An 18,149-nucleotide genomic window follows, 5' to 3' on the forward strand; every position below is an offset into this window, starting at 1 on the left:
CGAGGCCAGGAATGGAACCCGAATCCTCATGGATACTAGCTGGGTTCTTAACCCAATGAGTCACAACCAGAACTCCCCATTTTATTTCCTTAAACTCATATTAGGATTTCCCATTGGGCACAGTGGGTAATGATCCAGCTTGTCTCTGTGGAGACACCAGTTGGATGCCCACCCAGTGCAGTGAGTTAAGGATCTGGCATTGTTGCAGCTGTGGCATAGGTCACAGCTCCAGTTTGGATTAGTTCCTTGACCCCAGAAACTTCCATATGCCACACGGGTGGCAGAAAAAGAAATCAGTACATATTAGATACATAAAGGACTATACCCGTCAAAAAGGTCATTTACTTATTGATCCAATCACTCAAGAGCTATAATATGTGCCAGGCACTATGTTAAGCATGTTAGACTGTTTAATAATTAAAATACAGATCTCAATCTTTTTTTTTTCCGCCTTAACCATGGAACAAAATAAGTTTGGAAAGAATACCTTAATGTACGTATGTGTAGTGCACTTTGATATTTCTATTTTCTATTCTTTTCTGTTTCATTTCATTGTTTAAAAGATTGGCGTTCCCGTCATGGTGCATCAGAAATGAATCTGTCTAGGAACCATGAGGTTGCGGTTCAATTCCTGGCCTCACTCAGTGGGTTAAGGATCTAGCGTTGCCATGAGCTATGGTGTAGGTCGCAGATGAGGCTTGGATCTGGCTTTGCTGTGGCTGTAGCATAGGCCAGCAGCTACAGCTCCAATTAGACCCCTAGCCTGGGAACCTCCATGTGCCTTGCTTGCAGCCCTAAAAAGACCAAAAAAAAAAAAAAAAAAAAAATTGCGGGCAATTCCCTAAGTGGATTTCACAATTCTCTAATGACTCTTGACTCACAGTTTGAAAAACATGAACACAGCACTTCTCAGTCCAAATAAATATTTGTGGAACGAACAATGTCAGTCATATAGGAAGATTTGGCACATCAACAGGTGTAGAACATGCGTGGCATCACATAGTGTAGTGCCATGTAGCATGGAGGGAAGTCTGTTTAAAACTCAAATCTGATAGTAAATTTTACCTGTATCTTCTTCATTACCTTCCTACCACACTTAGCATTGGGATCCAGGTCCTTCACAGGGTTTGATAACCTCATCTGGTTTGCCTCTCCAGCTTCATCTCAAGGCTCTGCTTCTTGCTTTCCAGGTTCCAGCTCCACATTGGCCTTCTCTCTCTCTCCTGTACATAAAGTACTCTTCCATGGGTTGCCCTTCCTCCTGGAATACTTTCCTTTCTTCTTTGCTCCACCAGCTCCTAGTCACCCTTTAAGCCTCTCCTGAAATGCCCCTTCCCCTGTGAAGACTTCCTGGCCAACCACTGGAACAGGTAACCCTGGATGTCTTCATAGAAGTGAGCATAATTAAATGTTTTTAAAGCATTAACATACAAAAATATTTGAGTATTTGCTTTTTTGTTCTTTTTTATTTTTTTAATTTTTATACAGCTTAAAAGGTTACGCTCCATTTAGTTATTACAAGATATTGGATACATTCCCTGTATTGTACAATATGAAATTCTAATATGTGATTAATTATTGGTTCAACTTTTTTCTTTCTTAAGCTTCCTGCCACAGCATCTTCAGCGCCGAGGCTCTCAGCCGCCGCCAGGAGGCGCGCTCGGACGCCCGCACCCGGGGACCTGACGCCAGCGCCTGGCACTTAGAGCAGACTTGCTACTGCGCGGGTCTGTCGGGTGGCGGGCTGGGACACCTGGCCGCCTGGCCAACAGCGGAGTGGCGGCAAGAGGGGGCGCTGCGGATCCAGGCGTGCACGACGCGGAGGAAGTGCTGGCTTCGCCGCGCGGGGCCGCCTCGGCGACGATGTCGTCCGGGCCGGGGAGCGACAACCCCAGGTCCGGGGGCGCGCGGCGACCGCGGGAGCCCCAGGAGCAGGAGCTGCAGCGACGCTGGGAGCAGAAACGGCGGCGGCACGACGCGCAGCAGCTGCAGCAACTCAAGCACCTGGAGTCCTTGTGAGTCCCTGGGGTCGCGCGGCGCGGAGTTGGGGCTGTAGGCGGGGCGCTCGGAGACCCGGGAGTGGGCTCGTTGGGCCCGTCGGCCCCCAGAGAGCCGGGCGCCGGTTAAGACCCCGGGCGGCGTGACCCTCGACTTCCAGCCGACCCTCCACGGGGGAGGGTCTACCCCGAGGCCGGCCTCCGGCGCGCGGAGGCGGAGGTCGCGCCCTTCCCCAACTGGAGGCGATGGCTTTATTCCTGGAGAGGCGACGTCGATGTGCTCAGGGGCGCTATTATGCCCTCGGGCGGGCCGCAGGCAAGTGCTGCTGAGCGCCTTGCTCCTTTCCTGTTTCTCGGTTCCAGGGGCTCTCTATGATCTGGATTAAATCCTCTTTCTTTTCGTCTTCTGCTGTTAGTAAGGGGGAAGAAAGTCCGATCCTGGAACGTTAGTGAAGTGAGGAATAAGCAGTGGGTGAGGGCTTGGTCCCTAAATATTCGGGAGGAGCTGTCAGGTGGAAGAGCACGGATTTGTTCTCTCAGGTCCTCAGGATTTTCGTTGTTGTTGTTGCCGGGATTAAAGGTGGGAGCTACAGAGAGGCCAGTTCTGGCTCAACAACAAGAATTAGGACCAGGTCATATATTCTTGATGGTCAGCGTGGCCTGACTTAGGAGGCACGGGCTCCCCCAGCTGCTTGGGCTGGAGGAGAATCCAGATAATCACTGAGAGGAGGGCGGCTTGTAAAGGACATTTAACATCAGCTGGAAAATTGGATTAATGACCCTTTCAGCTTCCTGTGATTCTGTCATTCTGTAATTAGCTTTAGAAGTTTTTTTCTAAGTTTGGTGTACACGGAGTTATTTGAACTATTTCTGTTTCAGGCATATCTCATACCTTGGAGACAATCATGTAAGGAAAGGTCCTTAAAGGGCTGCCCTTCTCATTAACCTTTTGGGAGCTTTGACACAAAATGCATTGCTTGGAGCCTGGCCTGCTCCTTTCCTTGTGGCTCTTGAGCTGAATTTCACCTCCTAGGTAGTGGTTGTGGGTACAGGTGCTGCATTGCTGGCTTCCACAGTCTTGGCCCCTCCCTTCGAGACGCTGGGATCCTCTTTGCTGCCTGTGTAATGCCGATGCTGGAAAATCTTTCCCTGGGTTAAGATCATCAGGTCAGTGCTTGGCCCCACCCAGCCCTCACTATCCTTAACTAAAGGATGCCTGATGGTAGTTAATACTCTACATTTATTGTGGTTCACAGAGCACTTACAGACATCAGAGAGATTATAACCTCCTTTTGCACATGAAGAAATGCAGGTTCGGTACTTAAGTAACTGAATCAAGGCCTGTAAACTAGCAAAACTTAAGAGAAACTCTGGTGTCTGATACTCAGACCAGTGGGATTTTTCAGAGGTTTTTAAAGTTCTGGGCTGTTGTCGTATTTAGTTTGGCTAGTTCAAAGGCTTATTTTCTTTGAAATGAAAATTTATATTTCCAGAACAATACTTTCAGGAAGTTTAAAGATCAAATAGTATGAAAAGTCTAATTTCAAAAAACAGTTGTTCCCATCTGTCCTCTTCAGTCACCCCACACACTCCCCACACCTTTCCCTCCCACCAGGGCCTCAATGGGGAAAACTTCATTTTTCTCCTGGGATTTAACTCTTTCTAAATTACATGCTAACACTGCTCTTTTTCTGTTGAATAATAAACATTACCCATTAACTTCATGCTCTAGTAGGCGAGGGTTTAGTTCTCTTTCCTTTCCCTGCTTGTCTCCATCTTTGTATCTCCTCTCAGGACTTCTCTGTGGCTTCTAACTTTTTTTCTTTCTTTTACTGTTACTCAAAGAGTGTCTGGGAAAGGGAGACAGGCATGTTAAATGGGAAGCCCTGTAGTGATTTTTTTACAAATTGAATTCAGATCCTTTTGCCACCTGGTCTGTATGCCCTCTTTAGTTCCCCTCCCATTCCTCAGGTCACTTTCTTACACCTGACCTTAGTTTTTCTTACTCTCTTACCATATCTGCCCGGCCCCCAAAGGTATCTGAGTCTTTGACCCATGCGCCAGCCCGTTTTTCAGCTCTGTTTCTCAAGTGCTCCCGGGCCACAAGGCATAACAGAATGGACATTCTCAGTAAATACAGTTTCGTTTCTGCCTTCCAGCTCCACAGGACCAGGTTTTAAGAACAGTTGGGATGGAATATGCTTACAAGAGGGACTCTTCCAGAAGAAATACTACCCTAGCACTTAAAAACACAAAGAGTATTATTAAGTACTTGGCGACATAAAGATTCCTTACCCCAGAGTTCCTACTGTGGCACAGTAGGTTGAGAATCCAACAGCAGCAGCTCAGGTCACTGTGGAGCCCTGCAGTGGGGTTAAAGGATCCAGTTGCCGCAGCTGTTGTGTAGGCTGCAGCTGCGGCTTGGATTCAGTCCCTGGCCTAGTAACTTCCATATGCCATGGGTGCAGCTATTAAAAAAAAATAGATTTCTGAGGGTTCCAGTCGTATCTCAGTGGTAACAAATCCGACTAGTATCCATGAGGACGCGGTTCGATCCCTGGCCTTGCTTAGTGGGTCAAAGATCCAGCATTGCCGTGAGCGGTGGTGTAGGTCAAAGACAAGGCTCGGATCCCAAGTTGCTGTGGCTGTGGCATAGGCTGGTAGCTGCAGCTCCAACTCAACCCCTCGCCTGGGAACCTCCGTATGCTATAGATGTGGCCCTCAAAAAACCAAAAAAAAAAAGATTTCTTGCCCTGTGTCCATTTGGGAAAATAATCAATCTCTTATGAAAATTTATCTTAATTTAGTCTTCATACTGCTCAGGGCAGCCTATTACAATCTGAATGATCTGTTAACAAGCCTTCACAGATGGCACAAACTAATGGCCTCCACTAACTAAATATCTTTTGTAACATGCTGCATAAGCTAATGAATTGTTTAGCCCTAGGGAAAAACATCAACCACATTCCTTTACACTTGTGAAAACAGTTCTAAAATGGACTTTTTAGGGAAAGCCGTTGCTAATAATAGATTTTAAAATGTGCAGTTCCATCACACTTCTTTTCTATCTAGGCAAAAGCATTACATATTTTTCAGGAATTCAGATCTTTGGCTATATTACTTTTTCAACTCCTATGGTGAAAAGAAATTATTGTTGCATACCTGGTATGCACCTCCACAGGTTCACCAACCATGAAACTCCTCTGAACTCCGTCCTTTTGGGTATTTATAGAGGCTTCCTTACATAGGCTTGACTGGTTCATCATTGGCCATTGATGATTAACTCAGCCCCCATGGAGATGGGACTGATAGTTCCAACCCTCTAGTCACATGTCTCCCCACCCCGCAACCAGAGCCCTGTCTTTAGGGGCTTTCCAAATGTCACCTCAGTCACCTCAATAACATGAACTCAGTTTGGTTTAAAGAGGCTTGTTTTGAAAGACAAAAAAGAACTTTCTAGCTCTGGAGCTATTTCAAGAACTGAAAACAAAACTAAATATAAGGAAATTTGCCCCTATGACTCTTATATCAGAAATTACTAGGGTTTGGGGAGCTGTATGCTAGGAATAATGGATGAAGACCAAATATATATTTATTATAAGGTACAATATCACATCCACCAAAGTTGTTTTCTTTCACATCTTAAAGAAAGGCAGAAGGAAAAGCATTTCACTTTTAGTCAATTCTCTCTGGCCCCTAAACCCCCAATATTTACTCTGAAGGATCTTTAAAGTCAATGCATGAGAGGGTCAGGGTCGAGAAAACATAAAGTCATTAAGTTTTTCTATGCTGTGAAACCTTCTTGAAGTACTAAAGTAAGTACATCCTTGGGGGTTTACAGGGTTAAGACAGATCTGAGTTTTAAATGTTTGTATATTACTCATTCCTTGAGGAAGAGGTATGACTCCCTTTAAGAGCGTGTCTTTGGAAAAAACAAAAACAAACAAACAAACAAAACAAAAAACAAAAACACGAGCGCTGTGAGTTAAGTTTTATTGGGGACAAAATGAGGACTATAGCCTGGGAGACAGACAGCCTCTCAGGTATCTCTGAGGATCTGCTCCAAAGAGGCAGTGGGGGAGGTCGGAACATAGGTGACCTTTGGCGAGGAGGGTGTGCGTGCAGTCAAGCAGGCATTTTGGCAGAGGGTCGCGGCTAGTCCTGAGGAGCAGATGCCTCCATGACTGATTTTAGTGCTTTTCTAGATTTGAGAAGATGCAAGAAATTGGGCTCATAGAATCTTCTCCTGAGAATGTCTATCAGAAGGCCTATCCTGCCAGTTTTTCCCAGAGCACAGAATGCCTCATTCCTGCTCACTGCCCTGAAGTCCTTTCAGAGCATGTTGAAGGTCAGTGCCTGCAGTAGCTAGTGACTTCATTCTTGTAGAACCAGGTGCGAGTGACAGTTTTTAGTGGGCAAGCTTGAGAGATGCTTTTTGAGTGCACAGACATCTGGTCTCGGAATAGCTTCCCTATTTATTGGCCTTTCTCAAATACAGACGTGTAGCCTCAGCCTTCTGAGACTCTCTTGATTCAGTCCCCGGCCAGTCTGGGGTGGCTGCGTGCAGCTGAGCACGCACAGAGGAGGCTTGCTGTTGTAACAAGGTGATCCCTGGACTGCAGATGTGATAACGAAAGCTTATCCTTGTCAACATCCTTCATTAAAAAGTCTACAGCTCTGTTTCCCCTTAACTTGGTGAACACCAGGGCATGGCCCAGATATGGACTCCTAGCTTAACATTTCCTGTCATACATTATTTGAAATATCTCCCTCCACATGGATGTTCCCAGCATCAGCAAGCAAACATGTATGCACATTTAATATCTGCACACACTCAACCCAACCCCAGTCTTGGAGATGGCGGGAGGTCATTGCTCTTGTTACTATCTCCCCCCAGCCTCGTGGTGTTTTGCTTTAGGAGGGGAGTATGGTCAAAACTTAGGGCAGGATGGTATGTGAATTACATCATTAAATTAAAAGTGAATAAATGAGCACTGTTTGGGAGAAAAATTTTACAGAAAACTGGATTTGAGGTGTTCCTGGAGTGTCTGTTTTCCAGTGACAAACATGATGCTGGAATAATTATGGAATTCAGCTAAACATTTATTGACAGTCCTGTACAAGTGAGGCTTGGCATGGAGGCCAGAATGTGGAAAATATCTTATAATGTGATTCTAACAAGATAATTTGATAACTATAATAAGGCACATTTGCTGAGCCTCAGAGGAGATGGGGTTAGATTTGCTGAATGCTGACATACCACCTGTTGGGCTGCACCTCGCAGGCCTGCAAACATTGTAATTGCCCAGCCAAGAGAACAAAGAAAGAGCCTGGAGACAGCAACAGAGACATCAACAGTGTATTGCACAGGGATCCTACAAGTCTAAAGCAAAGCCATGCAGCAACACCCCATCGTGTACAGCCAGACAGCAGTCAGGACCAGCAGCAGTCTGCTACAGGAGCAGGGAGAAGGGTTATGGGGGAATTGAGGTCAGGTCGGCTTATCATTTACTAGGAAAACTACAGAGGGGTATATCCCTCACAGCGCCTCAGGTTATCAACTGTGACAAGGCAGATGTCTTCCCTTTGATAAACTATCATAGTGGAGCTCTTCTGATCTGAAAATTATGGTGGAGTCTCTACAGCACCAGGATGCAGGTTCCATCCCCTGTCCAGCACAGTGGGTTAAAGGATCCTGAGTTGCCCCAGCTGCGACGTAGGTCACAACTGCAGCTTGATCTGATCCCTGGCTGAGGAACTCCATATGCCATGGGGTGGCCAAAAAAGAAAAGATAAATAGAGAGATAGATAGACAGACAGACCGACAGGAAGAAGGAAAGAGAGAGAGAAAGCAAGTGAGCAAGCAAGCAAGCAAGATCTATCTTACATTCACTAGCTGGGCTGGGAAGGAAAGCAGGGGTGAGCAAGCATGAAGGTAGTTATTGAATAAGCTCTGTTGATTAAGAAGGAAGGTCAGCCATGTGAGTAGGGTACAGGGGAGGCACAGGAACCAGTCAAAGAGGGGATATACAGAGAGCCAAGGAACAGCCACCTTGATACACCACCTCACCAGCCACAGAACTGATGTTGTCAGTAAAATTTCATTACAGAAGCTTTGAAAAGACCTGAGATGTTCCCTTGTCCTGCCTCTTTCCACTACTTTTTTTTTTTTAATTAAGGGGTTATGTCCATTATGCACTCACATTTAAAAGCCATGCTATGGGTTGCCTCGCCTTAAATGTGTCAGTACTTGAAACGGAACATACTTATACCTAATGGTGATACAATGTTATATATCAGTTATATCTCAATTTAAATGAAACAAAATTTTTTAAATGAACATGAGCATTTGCTGCTTTTCTAGATTTGGCACCCAGAAGCGGCTGCAAAGTGGAACTGAGTTGGGAGCACAGACAGGACTTGTATCCTCAGGGCCCTGGGGTCGAGAGCTCTGTTGGTGGAAGGGCAAGTGTGTTCCCACAGTCAGTCCTCTGCCGCTCCAGCAGCACTTCTTTACTGAGGGCCGCCTGGCCTCCAGGCACCGAGCAGGAGGCCTGCATCCCTGAGTCCAGCGAGGTCAGTGGGGTATAGAGGGCGGTCAGAGAGCTGAGGAGCAGGCGGCAGCCAGCCCGGCAGCCCACGCTGCTGGCAGCACAGGCCTGTGGGGAGGCTCCTGAATCAGGAGCTGCAGGGCACACGGGAGGGGGAGCCTCTGGGACAGAGCACCGTCAGCTCCCTCCCCTGCACCAGGCCCTGACCTCTGGCTTTGCTGCCCCAACCTGGCCCCCTCCACAGGCCCCATCCTCGTTAGAACAGGTCACTCACACCCCTGACCCCCACGTGCCTCTCAGTGGAAGGAAGTTGTAAGTCATGGTAGGTAAGTCACCCAACAACCGTAATGACAGTTTGGAACCATATTTAGCTCATGGTCTTCTTACCTTACATTTTCCCTGCAACCTCTTGCTTTTTCATCTTCCAAAAATAAAATCGCTGTGCCAAGACACCAAGTCAGTTATTTCAGTGAATTTAGGTTCTGCACCCCAGCAGGATGCGGTACAGCATCAGTTTATATATATAGGATCTCTGACTGCTGGGCATATTTTACTAACTGTTTTAGATATAATATACTTTGAAATTTTTACTAAAAAAAAAGTCTTTTTCTTTTGGCCTGCAGTTGCTTTTGCTGATTGAAATGTGTTCTGTTCCTGTGAGCATAGTTGATGACCTGTGTATTTTTTTTCCTTTTCAGTTATGAAAAACCTCCTCCTGGGCTTATCAAGGTCAGTGTGAAGTTGGTGCTTTTGCTTTTTCTCTGACACATTTCACTCACACCTCAGACTCAAAACAGTTGCATACTGTTTGAACCTCCTTTTAGGATAGTTCTGTTTCTTCCCTGCCAATGCCAGTCAGTTCATACACTTGGTCACAGTCTGTGCCTTTGCAGACATTTAATCAGCCTGTGTCCGTCCCCTGACAAACCACTGCAGGCTCGCTTGTGTTCCTCAGCCGTTGCTCCCCTCTTTCTTTCTGACCTGTGACTGCATCTTCTCAAAGCTTGGCTGCCCCCGAGTCCCTCTCTCACCTACTGGGTGCTGGTTCCTTGAATAGCAGCAGCTCTGAGAACAGTGGGCCCCAAGAAGCGCCCCTGGTCCAGCCTCCCCTCGTGCAGGAGCCCCGCCCCCAGTGCCCTCGCCCAGTGTCAGTGTCAGTGGGACTGAGACTAGAGGACTGAGGCCAAAGCACCTTTTTCTCTTTGATAATTTTCTTTTTTAAAAATGAATTTTATTACATTTATAGTTGTACAATGATCATCACAACCCGTTTTCATTTTTTAAAAAAAATTTTTAGAAACATTCTTCCGTTATAAATTTAATATTCATGGAAACTTGAAAAAAACATAAGATTAAAAAAAGTAGCACCTTAATTGTATAGTGTAGTTATTTGCTGGTAAACACACATTTCATGGAGTTTCCTGTCATGACTCAGTGGTTAATGAACCCAACTAGTATCCACAAGGACACAGGTTTGATCCTTGGCCTCAATCAGTGGGTTAAGGATCTGGCGTTGCCCTGAGCTGTGGTGTAGGTCACAGATATGGCTAGGATCCCGTGTTGCTGTGGCTCTGGCGTAGGCCAGCGGATTGGACCCGTAGCCTGGAAACCTTCACGTGCCACGGGTGTGACCCCAAAAAAGACAAAAGACACACACACACACACAAAAAAAAAACATTTCACAAATATGGCATGTGTGAGATTATAAAACAGGACAGTGCCTTCAAGGTCTAATAATGTTTTAATCTAACATGTTATTGTTCCCGGAAACCGTACTTGTTTAATTCTATATTCTGCCTCATTCCACAAAGCTTTTAAGTTAGCAGAAAACTTTTTATGCTCTTAGAATCTAATTTTTATGATCTAGAGTCAGAATATGGAGTTCACAGATCATTCCTTTGTAAACACTAGTAACTTTTATCTAAGAACAGCCACTTTGTTTTGGGGGCATAGTTCTTATAGTATAGTTACTTCTGTTTTTTACGTCAGTTATAATTTGTTCTTCTAGCTCTTCAGGGGGTAACTTAGGTTGACCTCAGAGTCCCCAGGCCATGAGAAAGCCAGGCAGTGCTGTGTCCTCTAACTGGTGGGAGAGAATTCCGGTGCTTTTTTGCCATAGAGCTTACACGCTATTTCCTTTTCCAGGAAGATGAGGCTAAGCCAGAAGACTGTATACCAGATGTCCCAGGCAATGAACATGCCAGGGAATTTCTGGCCCACGCACCAACCAAAGGACTTTGGATGCCACTGGGGAAAGAAGTCAAAGTCATGCAGTGTGAGTGTGGACAAATTTCAAGCAACACCCCTTAAAACACACACGTTACAGAACACTGTTTACAAATGAGTTCACTTCTTTTACTTAACTTGTTCTCACCGCAGCACTGTTAAAGTAAAGGCATGACCCCTATTCTGTAGATGAGGAAGCCGCCTTGCATATGTCAGTAAGTGTCCGAGGTAAGAGGCAGAGCGGTGCTGCCTGGGAGAAGATGCTTCGGTGATATTCCTGTAACAGACAGGATATTCCCTGTAGAAATGCCACAGGGGACAAGGGGTGCGTTGGAGGGCCGTCCCTTTGGGTCCTGACTCAGTCATCGTCATTGGTGGTGGGAAGGTTTTATCCAGGTGCCCTGAGAGGAGCTCCAGGCCACAGAGGGTGGGTCTGGAACAGGTAGAGCTCTGCGCACACCCTCCACTGCACCAGAGCAGCAGTACCTCCATGCCACATAAGGTGGCATTTGAGGAAGGGGTGCTGCTGCCTTTACGGATATTTGTACCAAGATTCTTCTCACACACAATTAAAATAGCAGTTTCCAGCACCTTTCCTTCACTCCACTCCCCTCAAAGGGGACCACCTCAACCTCTTTTAAGGTTTTTTGTTGTTTTTCTTTTTCTTTTTTGGCTGCCCTGTGGCATATGGAGCTCCCAGGCCAAGGATCAGTCCAAGCCTTAATTTCGACCTGAGCCACAGCTGTGGGAAAGCCAGCTCCTTAACCCTCTCTGCCAGGCCAGGGATCAGCACTCCCAAGACACTGCTGATCCCATTGCGCCACAGGGGGGACTCCTTAAGAAGGTTATTTTTAAGTTTATCCCCATGTATCTAGATAACAGTATTACATTTTGCCCCTTGATTTTTCAGGTTTCCTCATTATCTATTGATTTCTTACTACCAAAGATAAGAATTCAGCTCTTTTTTTCTTTCTCCATCTCATCTCACACACATACCCTTCCTGTCTCGCATTTTTCCAATAATAGTTATATCGTAAATTTAGTTAAATAAACCCTTTCTGCTATTTTATTATCTTCAGAGCCGAATCGTGTACTAAACTGATATTTCCTTTTTTTAAAATTAAGTTTAAAAACCACTTCTCTGTGTGATGGGTTAGTTAGTTTTGCTTCACTTACCATTTTACAGTTCTTTTCATTGACTTGCAAATTAAGGGTGTTTAGTCTGGACCAGATTTTACATGAAGTTATTGAAGCCTAAGCTTTAGGGCCCTTCACCAGTACCTTCCAAAACCTTTGGAGTCCCAAGAGTGTGGTCATACGGTCCTTTCTATAAAATTTGCAAAGGCAAGATTTTTTCCCCCCTAAAGAGCCCTTCCTCTCTTTAATTTATGTAAGCTTCAGGCTCCAAAAAACTTGGCTCCATCCCACATGGAAAAATCACACACACACATAACTCTGCATTCTTTGGTTCTGTGATCCTAGTATTATCTAGAATAGAGCTGCTCAGAATTACGGTGGGCCTAATACTCTGTATTTCTGTACCACAAACTGCATGGTTTTGGTACCTGCAGAGGCTAGAAGCCCAAAATCAAAGTGTCACCAGGGTTGGCTCCTTCTGAGGATATATTCCAGGCCTCTCTAGAAGTCCCACCTCCAGGAAGATAGGTATACATACTGAGGTACCAGGGCTTAGTACATGTAATACAATGGGGGGCAGAGGGGACAACACAACTCAACCTGCAACACAGTTAAAAAAAAAAATCGCACTTTACCTTTTGCATGGGATTGTTTAGTAAGTACTTGGTTCATTTATAAAACTCAACGATTAAAGGATACTTGAGGAAATAATTCGTTTCCCTCTCTTTTTTGGTATCTTGTGTTGTTCATTTATATTCTATTTGCTTTTAAAACTGTAATCTAATGAAGAATATCTTTAATATGATCTACTATTACCTTTATCTTAAGTAAAAATATGTTATCTTACAGAAATATATCCCTTTTTTCTTTGTTTTAGGTTGGCGTTGTAAACGGTATGGTCACCGAACAGGAGACAAAGAATGCCCTTTCTTTATCAAAGGCAACCAAAAGTTAGAACAGTTCAGAGTAGTAAGTAAAACCCCCCTGTCAATCCACATTGACTGGAGATGGTGAATGTCAGTGACTCGGGCAGTTACCAGGGAACTGAAGGTTCACGTTAACTAAATTCCCCAAAGCCTTTAGGCCAAAATACCCAGTGTTAACTACATCCATCTTAAATCTAATTTGTGTGATGTATGAGGTCATTAACAAAAAATTCTTATTAAAATGTTATTTGCTTATGTCTTAGGAACACTGCTTCTTTTCCAACGCAAACATTTTTATCTATCTAATCACTCTTTTTTCACTTAGGTGAAAAAAAAAATCATATTTCATAAATAAAATCAGGGTTATAGTTTCCCAGTGTTTGTCTAAGAATTATATTTTTTCTACCATAAACTAGAAGTGTATGTATAAATGATATATGCTCTTTAGGTGACCACAAAATCAGTCTATCATTTTGTCATTTTATTTTAACAAAGTCACCTCGCAGGGGTGTTAGTTCACCATTCAGTTAACTATTTTGGTCAATTTAACTATTTTGTTACTAGATATATTGGGATTATGAGCATATTATCAAACAGGGTCTGTAAACATTCTCCAAAGATTTTTAAGGCATTTAAAATACTATATTTCCATTTTACTAATTTACAGAAAATATTCTGGATAAATCACTGCTATTTGAGTGTTCCCTGATGACTCAGCAGGTTAAGGACCTGGTGTTGTCACTGCTGTGGCTTGGGTTTGATCCCTGGCCCAGGAAATTCTCCATGCTGCAGGCATGGCCAAAAAATAATAATAATAAATCACTGCTAGTTCCCTCTGTGGCAGCATCTTAGGAGCACTAGACACAGGTGGATTAAGGATCCAGCACAGTGGATTAAGAATCCAGCACTGCCGCAGGTGCATCTTAGCTTACAACTGCAGCTCAGATCTGATCTCTGGCCTGGGAACTCCATATGCCATGGGGCGGCCAAAAAAGAAAAAAAATCACTGCTACCTGAAATGTCAAGTTATACAGCACCTATAGCAGATAATTTGATGGATAAAACTCAAAAATTTAAACATATCCATATTTTTTAAATATAGAAACCTAAATTTTAAGAATTGTTCTAAGGCTATAACAGAACATCAGTATACACAAATTTTTATGACTGTTTAAGGATAACTTTCAGAATTATTTATATGATTGAAAAGTAGGGAGTTCCCATGTGGCTCGGTGAGTTAAGAACCTGTCTAGTATCCATGAGGATGCAGGTTTGATCCCAGACCTAGTTCAGTGGGTTAAGGATCCTACGGTGGCTGTGGCTATGGCATAGGCCAGTAGCTGCACCTCCAATTTGACCCCTGGCTTGGGAGCTTCTGTATGCCACAGGTGCAGCCCTAAAAAGACAAAAAAGAAAAAAATAAAGGAAAAAAAAAGAAAGAAACTGAAGCAAAATAGGAAATAATTTCAATATCCAATATACAACATAAAGTACTACAACATATAAATTATATAATTGTTAGGAATTATGTTTTAAAAGAATATGTAGGAGTTCCCATTGTGGCTCAGCGGTTAGCAAACCTGACTAGCATCCATGAGGACACGGGTTCAATCCCTGAGGTTCAAGGCCTCTCTCAGTGGGTTAAGGATCCAGCTTTGCTGTGAACTGTGGTGTAGGTTGCAGACTTGGCTTGGTTCCCGTGTGGCTGTAGTGTAGGCCAGCAGCTATAGCTCTGATTGGACTCCTAGGCTGGGAACCTCCATATGTCGCAGGTGCATCCCTAAAAAACAAAAATACCAAAAAAAAAGAATGTGTAATGTCATGGGGAGATATTCATGAAAACATAAGAGAAAAAAGAGAATACAGTTGTGTATGTAACATGATTATAACTTTTGTAAATTATGAATAATGACTGAAAGAATCACACTCAAATGTTAACAGTGGATATCCCTGGGTGGTAAAATAATAGATATTGATATTTGTAACTTTGTTGTCCTTTACATATAAATTTTTATAATAAATATATTTTAAAGATAACTCACATACCATAAAATTTATTTCATATATATTTTTTTTTCTTTTTTTTTTTTTTAATGGCTGCACCTACAGCATATGAAAGTTCCTGGGTCAGGGATTGAATCTGAGCCACAGCTGTGACCTACACCTCAGTTGCAGCAGCATGGATCCTTTAACCCATTGCATCAGACCAGGGATTGAACCTGCACCTTCACCGTCTCACAAGCCCCTGCAGAAACAATGCCACATCCTAACCCTCTGTGCCACAAGAGGACCCCATGTATTCATATTTTTAAGTAATTTAAATAATTTTAAATTATACAAATATTACAAAAATAAATTTGCCTCATTTTAACACAATGGAAACAGTACAGTACAATTTCTCACATGATTTTTCAAGTCCAATCTTGCCTCTCTTCCCAGAGGGAATCTGTAGTAAACAGCTTTAATGAGTATATTCCAGATTCTCTTTGGTCATATACAGTATGCTTTTGTGAACCTGTAAGTGTGAATCATTCTGATATATTATTTACAACTCACTTGTTTTGCTTAATAATATATCTTGATCATCTTTCCACATAGAACAAGTAGAATTACCTCAATATCTCTAACCTTGAGTAGTTTTTAGTAATGGTTTGCTATGGTTTATTTATAAAGTTATATAAATTATATCCTGTATTTGAATAACTGGAAAATCTTTTTTATGGCTTCCAGGAGTTTGAAATTATGACAACCCTTAGGAAGGATTAGAACATGTTGAATATAAAATTATATCAAACGGGGGAAAAAACAACTGGTTTCAGTGAAAAGAGGGATGTAATTTTAATTTAAGTCTATGAAGCAAAAAAAAAGAAAGAAAGAAAATGAGTTCCCACTGTGGCTCGGTGGATTAAGAAACTGACTAGTAGCCATGAAAATGAGGGTTCGATCCCTGGGCCCACTCAGTGAGTTAAGGATCCACATTGCCGTGAGCTACAGCATAGGTCGCAAACACAACTGGGATCCACTATTGCCATGGCTGTGGTATAGACCAGCAGCTGCAGCTCCAATTCGACCCCTAGCCTGGGAACTTTCATATGCTCCAGGTGTGCCCTAAAAAGAAGAAGAAGAAGAAAAAAAACAATGGTCAATAAAGCCTAACCTAACCTTAACCTTCTCTGACCCCAAAGGCACATGAAGATCCCATGTATGACATCATACGAGAGAATAAAAGACATGAAAAGGATGTAAGGTGAGGTTGTCCTGATGATAAAAGTATCCTTGTAGTGTCTGGAATTATATAAAGTTAGAAACTTTATAAATTTAAAATTTAAAAATTCTAGTATTAGAGGAGGAGTGTAGTAAATATGGTACTTGTGAAATATGTGGAAGACAGGAATAACCCCCGGAAAGGCCAGTGTATGGGGAATGAGCAGGCCAGCCTGTTCTGCCCGGGTTAACTTAAAGCAGTGGGCTTGGCCCAGCCCGCTTATGTCCCTGACAATTGATGCTGGCAGCTGTATTTTATCTTCTCCAGTGTTTTTAAAGATCTGAGCTTTTGTTAAAAATTCCCGGGCAGGATTAAAAATAGGGTGAAAAACAAGAGATTTTTTTTGGTTTGTTTTCAAATTCATGGTATTGAATTGTGATTACTGAGGAGGTAGATTACCTAATATCAACTCGAGCAGTGGAAACGTATGCATCTGTTAGAGGGTATAATAGTAAGGACTGTGGAAACTTGCAGAAATGTTTAAAACAATGAAAAGAATACAAAATGGCTTGTTCACTGGTTGTGATCGTGTAAAATAGGCATGGATGTACACAAGAGAGTAAGACATGCAAAAAAATAAAAAACACTGTCTTCAATAAGGCGGTTATTTGTTACATTTTTCACCCCCACTACGGTTCTTTTATCTTTTCTCTCTTTTTATGGCAGCACCTGTGGCATATGGCAGTTCCCAGGCTGGGGGTCGAATCAGAGCTGCAGCTGCCGGCTTACACCACAGCCACAGCAATGCTGAATCCAAGCTGCATCTGTGACCTACGTCATAGCTTGTAGCCATGCTTGATCCTTAACCACTGAGCTAGGCCAGGGATTGAAGACAACACTGGGTTCTTAACCTGCTGAGCCACAACAGGAACTCCATATACCTTTTAAAAAATATTTCAGTAGTTCCTTGGTGGCCTAGCAGGTTAAGGATCTAGCATGGTCACTGCTGCAGCAGGGTCACTGCTGTAGCACAGGCTCAATCCCTGGCCCAAGAATTTCCACATGCAACAAGCATGGCCAAAAAAAATTTTTTTAAGTTGAATGTATCAATCTTGTGTGTTTAGGATACAACAGTTAAAACAGTTACTGGAGGATTCAACCTCAGACGAAGATGGGAGCAGCTCCAGTTCCTCAGAATGTAAAGAGAAACACAAGAAAAAGAAGAAGAAAGAGAAGCATAAGAAAAAGAAGAAGGAAAAGAAAAAGAAGAAAAAACGAAAGCACAAGTCTTCCAAGTCAAACGAGAGTTCAGACTCAGAATGACAAGGAGTTGACTGACTTGGTCGGCATTCTCTTCTGCAAAATCGAACACTGTGGCCAAAGATGCGAGGACTGCGGAGTCCGAGAGGAACAGGAGGGACACCAAGAGAGGAAGAGCGCTGGTGGCACCGGTGCGGATTCTCAGCCACCTTCCAGGAGAGCTGTGAGCCACAGGAGAGGGAGCGTGTCTTGCCGGGCGCTGGCTCTGGAGAGCGGCTGGTGCCGGGCTGGAAAGCTCTTCTCATCGTCCTCCTGCCTGCTGATCACTGTGGTCTGTGATTCCTTAGAAATGCCTCTGGCGGGGTGGCCAGACCAAGGGACTCCCCGAGGAAGCTCCTCCAGGTGCTGCGCTGCTTCCACCCTCCACGGTGGGCACTCAACGCCCTTAGATTTCAGGCTTGACTTTCCTCTGTTGTTGAGGATCATAAAAGCTCATTATTTATTTTTGGAATCTATTTATTTCTTAATAATGCATGCATGTGCTTCAAATTTAAAAGGTATACAAGGTCATAAAAACTCTTCCTGCTTACTTTCTCCCCCTAGCTACCCAATTCCCTTCCACAGTGGCTACTAGTTTTACCAGTTTCCTTCTTTCCTTTTTTTTTAAGGGCCACACCTGCAGCATATGGAAGTTCCCAGGCTAGGGGTGGGGTCAAATCAGAGCTGCAGCTGCCAGCCTACGCCACAGCCACAGCAACGAAGGATCCAGCACAGGATCTGTGACCTACGCCAGATCCTTAACCCACTGAGGAAGGTCAGAGATGGAAGCTGCATCCTCATGGATACT

At 43.7% G+C, this 18,149-nt stretch overlaps 1 protein-coding gene across 1 annotated transcript; it reads left to right on the top strand.

Moving 5' to 3' along the window:
- Window positions 1–1,754: 1,754 nt before the first annotated feature.
- On the top strand, window positions 1,755–17,809 carry LOC125117602 (retinitis pigmentosa 9 protein-like). The gene is made up of 6 exons (XM_047763587.1): window positions 1,755–2,015; window positions 9,247–9,277; window positions 10,694–10,823; window positions 12,789–12,880; window positions 16,023–16,084; window positions 17,167–17,809. Exons 1-6 carry the CDS (start codon window positions 1,864–1,866, stop codon window positions 17,363–17,365), a joined length of 666 nt encoding a protein of 221 aa, XP_047619543.1. The 5' UTR covers window positions 1,755–1,863; the 3' UTR covers window positions 17,366–17,809.
- The last annotated feature ends 340 nt before the right edge of the window (window positions 17,810–18,149 follow it).

This window comes from Phacochoerus africanus, chromosome 16 (genome assembly GCF_016906955.1).
Source record: "Phacochoerus africanus isolate WHEZ1 chromosome 16, ROS_Pafr_v1, whole genome shotgun sequence".
In the NCBI taxonomy this organism is placed as follows: Eukaryota; Metazoa; Chordata; class Mammalia; order Artiodactyla; family Suidae; genus Phacochoerus; species Phacochoerus africanus.

Bases quoted from the DNA above. Each gene is read 5' to 3' on its own strand.
- LOC125117602 (XM_047763587.1), top strand. From the start codon at position 1,864: ATGTCGTCCGGGCCGGGGAGCGACAACCCCAGGTCCGGGGGCGCGCGG. The intron at 2,016-9,246 runs GTGAGTCCCTGG...TTTCCTTTTCAG, and splicing joins CTCAAGCACCTGGAGTCCTT to TTATGAAAAACCTCCTCCTG. The intron at 9,278-10,693 runs GTCAGTGTGAAG...TTCCTTTTCCAG, and splicing joins CTCCTCCTGGGCTTATCAAG to GAAGATGAGGCTAAGCCAGA.